At 37.9% G+C, this 6,470-nt stretch overlaps 1 protein-coding gene across 1 annotated transcript; it reads right to left on the reverse strand.

Annotated features, from left to right (window-relative positions):
- Positions 1-637: 637 nt before the first annotated feature.
- LOC120069536 (mediator of RNA polymerase II transcription subunit 7-like) lies at positions 638-3,362 on the reverse strand. Its single transcript, XM_039021318.1, has 6 exons — positions 3,267-3,362; positions 3,098-3,175; positions 2,318-2,354; positions 1,761-2,035; positions 1,607-1,680; positions 638-1,246 (listed from the first exon to the last, which is right to left on the reverse strand). Exons 1-6 carry the CDS (start codon positions 3,360-3,362, stop codon positions 1,186-1,188), a joined length of 621 nt encoding a protein of 206 aa, XP_038877246.1. The 3' UTR covers positions 638-1,185.
- Positions 3,363-6,470: the final 3,108 nt, after the last annotated feature.

Genomic DNA, 6,470 nt, shown 5'->3' on the forward strand with positions numbered 1-6,470 from the left:
ACTTTCTCGCTCTGTTACTCACTCCAATAGCTCTCTCCCACTTTCTCGCTCTGTTACACACTCCAATAGCTTTCTCCCACTTTCTCGCTCTGTTACACACTCCAATCTCGCTCTCTCCCACAATCTCGCTCTCTCCAATCTCGCTCTCTTCAATCTCGCTCTCTCCCACTTTCTCGCTCAAAATCTTGCTCTCCTAAAATCTCGCTCACTCCAACAATCTTGCTCTCTCCAATCTCGCTCTCCCACTTTTTCGCTCTCTCCTCCAATCTCGCTCAGAATCTCGCTCTCTCAATCTTTGAACTTTGAACCTTGAACCATATAATGTTCTGGGCTCAATTATGCATGTTCTGATAAAATTCTGATGTTGAACCATATTATTGGTAGGAGTCTATCAACGATAGAAGTCTATCGCCGATAGACTTGGCTATATTTGTAATTCTTCTTAAATGATGTTATACACTTGGTAATTCCCAAAAATGCTACCAATTGCAATTACCCTACTAATAAATCCAATCATAATGGGCCAAAATGAGACAAGCTAGATAGTAATTGACATATTAAACAAATGAGTATATATGTATTTATATATTATTGGTTCACTCACGTGGATATAAATACTTGAACCAAGCATCAATAATTGACCAAACAAATTAAACATTGGAAAGTTATCATTGTCTCCATCGTTTTTGCTGCATCCCACAGCCTGGCGCAACGTTGTATTTCAAATAATAATGCACTGTGAGAGAAAGCCAGAGACGCAATAACAACATTAATTCCTCCCAAAGTCTCATAGTCATAGTCACTCTTCTTGCCATCGAGAATTCTAAATCGTACAATCTATAGAACCGATTTTTTCAAGTACGTTTCGTAGTCACTACACTCGACCAGTGGATTAAAGCTAACAAAGTAGTTAGTTCAATTAATTACATTCCACACATTGACAATCTGCTCAAGTAATCACAATAGGAGGTTGTCGTCCCTTCTGGATCTTGCACAGATTGGAAGATGTTATACTTAAGAATTACCTAGACACGTCATCGATGCACCACAGTGTTGCTTTAGAACTGACCGAACCGAACCGATGAATTCAGTTGGTGCAGTTGGATATGAGGATCTCGAGTTTGAAACATTCAGCATGGACAAGACTTGTACTTTCTGAAGTCAACACTGATTAAAGAGCTAGTACTAGTGTCCATCCAAAGTTTCAAGGGACTCCATGAGTAATCTTTGTGCTTCTTCTCTCCTCCTAGACAAGAAAAATGCATTATTGATGGTGGTACTATTAAGCCAAATCGTGTCCTAAAAATTAGCAAATAATCTATGAGAGAATGCATAAGTTATAAGCCAGACAGAAATAGGCCTTAAAAAAGGTGCCTCAAAATAGAAATCGAGATTTCGTGATTAGAACATCAAGCTTAGCCTACTAGACTCATACCACCAAGAATAAGATCATATTGATAAAGGGACCAAAAATCCTAAGTTTAAATTTAATCAAGTTTTCCTGAAAAATTTTAAAATGTATAAAAAAAGTGTGGCGAATGGGAGTGTGGCTACGTAAATTCGTCCACATTCATATTTTTTATGTATTCCATCCTCAGTAGAATACCTTTTTATATCCTCAACAGCTTGTCTACGCCGCTCTATCTGAAGTTCTAGTATATGAATCAACGTTGCTCTAGCCTACAAGGTAAAATAAAAACCACAATGAAATGATTTCACCGATATGAATACATTGAATTTAAATGTGTGAAAATATCCACCTGATGTGGTCGCAATGAATTAAGCAGGTGGTGTAAGTTTTTGAATATTAGGGATATTTCTTCCACCCTCCTTGCGTATTGTGACGGCCTCTCAACAAGAATATCAGCAAGCTCCAGAATGTGAAGCTGCAGCTCCCTATTCAGAGCTCTCAATTCCTTCTTAAAATCTGAGAAGGAACCACAAATAATAGTGTTAGCTAAATGAGTTTGTTTAGGAGGCAGGCCTGTCGGGGAGAGAGTTAATCTAAGCAGTCTTTTTATTTTTGAACAATACTCTTAAGCAGTCTATACGAGTTCAGTGAGTAAGTTGTAGGTGAAGAGTCTTTAATTTAGATCTGCAGAGAACATTACAATCATTACCACTTACACATTTTCATGTCTATAAATACAGTATCACATATCTTCACGATAACGAACAGAACTATCAAATACTCACACAACAATGGAAATAGGAATATCCCAGCTCTCGTTATTCCATGCTGGTAACTTTAAAACCATCACACCGGTGCTGACTTGGAGAAAATCATCGGACTTCTTTTAAAAAAACTATAAGTTGCCTGCAGCCCTAGGTTCAATTGCATAAGCCAAGTTTTTCTGGTTGAAAATGAAGATAAAAAGAGGATGGTATGGGCAGGTGTAAGCAAGCATGCACATGTAGGCATCTCCGGTCTCAGGTGTGTGTATAATTTAATTTGGATACGGTTAAGTTTGCTACTCTAGTTGATTATCTTCACTGAAGCCTTTCCATCTTGAGGACGGATTGTAAATTGTTCCTTCACTTCAGCACCTCTCCTCCTCCAATACATGTATTCTATTCTTTAAAAGGCCAATGGCTGCCGGATTCAAACACGCAACCTCTAAGTAGGTTTTACTCAGAGACAACAGGCCCTTCTTAGCTAATGCGACCGCCCCTTGGGGGCTATGAGTTCATGCATTTTTCTTACCCCCCAAAAAAAACAAAAGACCAACAGACCTTAGAAAATCAAAAAGATAAATGCTTGAGCATAAAACTAACCTTATTTGAGAGACAAATAATAACAATTCTTATCCAATAGAAATTTTGTATTATTTTCATTAGACTTCTATCTATTTTAGCCCATGTGTTGGCTTTCTCTAATTGTTGGATAGGATGAGGGTGCCTAATGGGGTAATCAACCTAGTTGAGATGTCCGGGTACACCTATTGATCCTAGTGGTTTCCTGATGATTACATGCTCCATCTCCTTTTGTAATTAATTATAGTTGTTTTAAAGGCTGTATCCTTTTCAAAAAAAAAAAAAAAATAGAAAATCATTGATAGAGAAACAATTTGGAAGCACTGATAACCAAACAACTTACCAATATTGGTCCTCTAGGTAAAAAGCTGGCGGCACTCCTTGCTCTTCCATAGCTTTTGGATAGCAACGTCAATCCTGTCTAAAATCACAAAGAACAATCAAGAAAAGAATAAAATCGAAATCAATTACCATGAAGGCTATTTAAATTATCAATTTAAATCATAATATACCAAGGAATCCGCATTGAACAGGAGAATACTGCGAAGAACTTTGGAAGCGCGAATCCAACCAACTTCAGCAAACTGAAAGAACCCACTAGAATACATCATGCACGTAACGAAATAACCAGTCCTCTCACCTCCACGAATTAAAAGATGAAACGTGCAAACTAAAGAACTCACAAACTGCTGAAAAGAGACTCTGACTAAGTATGAAATCAAAACCGAATCGATGTAAAAAGGAAGTGGAGAGTAAACTCTCAACAGTGTATTGCTACCGAAAGGCACATACATAGGTGCCTTCCGAATTGGGTGGAGGAGGGCTCCCAGGTTAGCCGAATCGGATCCTAGCAAGTAGAGTCTTTGTGATAAAGCTTTATAAAGATATGGTGGCGGTGGATAGGTAAGGCCGTTGCCAAAATAGGGTTAGGACGCTTGATCGGTAAAATATTCTGAACACTGACGTCGGGGAGAGCTGGAATGATGCACGCGGAGATTCGTCGAGAGTACACACACAATAAATTGTCGGTTACTGTCACAGTGAAAGAAATTGTGACGTGAGAATTAATATGGACTAGGGAATTGGTAAAATTTTTTTAAAATAATGTTTTTTTAAATTAATATAAATGCACAAAAATAGGGTTGGGGGGAAATATTTCAAAAATAGGTGTTTTGGTTATTGACAGTATACACAAATCGTGTGAGGACAACGAATTGCCACGTGTGCAAGAATCTTCTCCCACAATCTCTCGCTCTCTCCCACTTTCCTCGCTCAAAAACTCGCTCTGTTCTATGACCAATCTCGCTCACCCAAATTCGCGTCTCTCCACAATCTCGCGTCTCGTCTCACAAATCTCGCTCTCTTCAATCTTCGCCTCTCTCCCACTTTCTCGCTTAAAATCTTTGCTCTCTCCAAATCTCCGCTCTTCTCAACTTCTCGCTCTCTCACTCCCAATCTCGTCTCTCCCCCATACAAGTATAAAAATAGAAGTGACCTTTATGAAAAATGTATATGAAAATATAAGATAAAAAAAAATCCTTAAATGTTTTATCTCTACTCAGCATTTATTCATGAAAAATTTAAAATGAGATTAATATAAATGTTTTTTTCCAAAAAAATTATTGAAAGAACTGAATTTTGGATATGCTGTGATCAATTTAAGTCCAATGCGTTACATCACACTTTCTCTAAAATTAAAAATATATTATTAGAATAAATTGTATTCAGAAATTTTTTTGAAGCTTCAAAAAGCAAAATTCAATAATCCAAGAATTTGAAAGGTTTACCTCAGTAGCCGAGCACGCAAAGCAGATTTACTAAAGTTTCACACAACAAAAGATTGCAGAGACACTAAATACAACATTGATTTGTAACATTTTAGTTCATCGCACCGTTAGGTAACACTTCTGTTTCTTCACAGAGTTGAAGACCACGCATTTATCATACCATCTTTCCAATAATTTACAGAAAACAATAACTTGATGATATTGAACAATTATTCTTGAACGTATGCAAGCTTCAATAAACTTTACTAGTTGTGTTGCGAAAGCATTGAGCATAGTAAGGTTGTAATGCACAACCAAGACGGTCAATCGAAAGTTGGGGAATATTATGTAAAGCAATGGACAACGGATCCATGGATCGGCGTGTTTGACGTCCTCGGAGATATGGATTGCAAATTGGGGAAACTCTCCACAGCTGGTGAGCTCCAATGGAGATCTCATTTAGAAGCATGGTTTGGGCTTGGAAAGGGTACCTATCTCTTTGGGAGTCAAGTGGTATTGCTTCTCTTGAATACTGTTGCATCAGAGACTTTGGTTCCAAAGTCCATGCTACAGTCCTTTTTCATGCCTTGTTAGGAAGGATTTTGCTCTCTTAATCACCCATGTTTCTTGACATATTTTGCCTGTTTTGGACATGGAATTGAATATTATATTTTTTGCTCAAATTTATCAGAAATACTGTACATCCAGTTCTGCAAAAAGACATACAATATCAAAAGCAAGTAATATCTTAACTATGGATAACTTGTCCAAGATACACATTTCAAAAGGGAGCATAATTTGATTTAAGCTAGTCCTAAGAATGGGCTTTCAAGATTGAATGAAAGCACTTACATTTCATCTTGAACAATGAGCATAAGATCGTAAAATACGATGAAGCATCAAGTACCGATTTTTTCCCGTACACCAGAAGAGCACTGGGGCTACTACCTAAAGTCAGCATACACAAAGACTAAAAAGTAGACCTAAAGGAGTTAATATTGGAAAATTTTGTTAAAAGTTGTTGCCTGTAAACAGATCTGGATTTAGCACAAAGTGTGATGTGTTCAGCAGGACCACTGTGACCCTTCCTATTAATTCTGCCTACAATACACTTTGTATTGTACCTTGGATGCCAAATCCTAGCTGATCTAATACATAGAGTTTACATGTAAGATACCAAACGATTCCGTGACATTACACCAATTCAAAAACAAGGCGATTAAGGGCATGACTACACGTTTTTTGGGGAATGAAAGATTACCAAAAGCTATTATGAATGTTGTGGTCTGACGACCACCGCTGTTGGCCCCAAGACTCTTTCCACCCCATGCAGATGCCCATGGACCATTGGATGTCTGGGTCTAGCCTATTGAAAGACTTCTGAATATCTTTTCCTCTCTTAAGTAATGGTGGATCCAGAGTGTTGTTGCAAGATGGGGACATGCCACATGAACATTGAACGAGCCAATTGTCCTCGGTCTTTTGGGACATAGCATTACTTACCGCCCCAAGAATTGTAAATAGTCTCACATTAGATCCTGCCTTACTTACACACCGGCTCAAAGAATCCTCCTGGTGCTACAAGTGAAGGTTTTGAGATTATAGAAATCCTTGTACAAATCATTGATGATGGTTCTTAGCTTGTCATCTTTATTGCATACAACGACAATCAAAACACTCGCACCAAACCATGTCCAACTCAATTCATTACCTGGCAAGTTCAGTATAAATTGAGCTGAGCCCCACGAAAATGGTACTTTTAGAGTATTTTACCATTCACTACTGAATGGTATAGATCATTCCACTAGTAGAGTCCCCTTTTATCTCTCTGAATCCGAATTCCTGTAGTGGCATCAAAGCCAAAGGTCACTAACTGAAGGAGGCATGTCTGAGTAATTCTAACTATATCCTTACACTTGATAAGTTCAAAGCAATAAAGATTAGAGAACT

Source organism: Benincasa hispida, unplaced genomic scaffold, assembly GCF_009727055.1.
Source record: "Benincasa hispida cultivar B227 unplaced genomic scaffold, ASM972705v1 Contig466, whole genome shotgun sequence".
NCBI classification, from domain to species: Eukaryota; Viridiplantae; Streptophyta; class Magnoliopsida; order Cucurbitales; family Cucurbitaceae; genus Benincasa; species Benincasa hispida.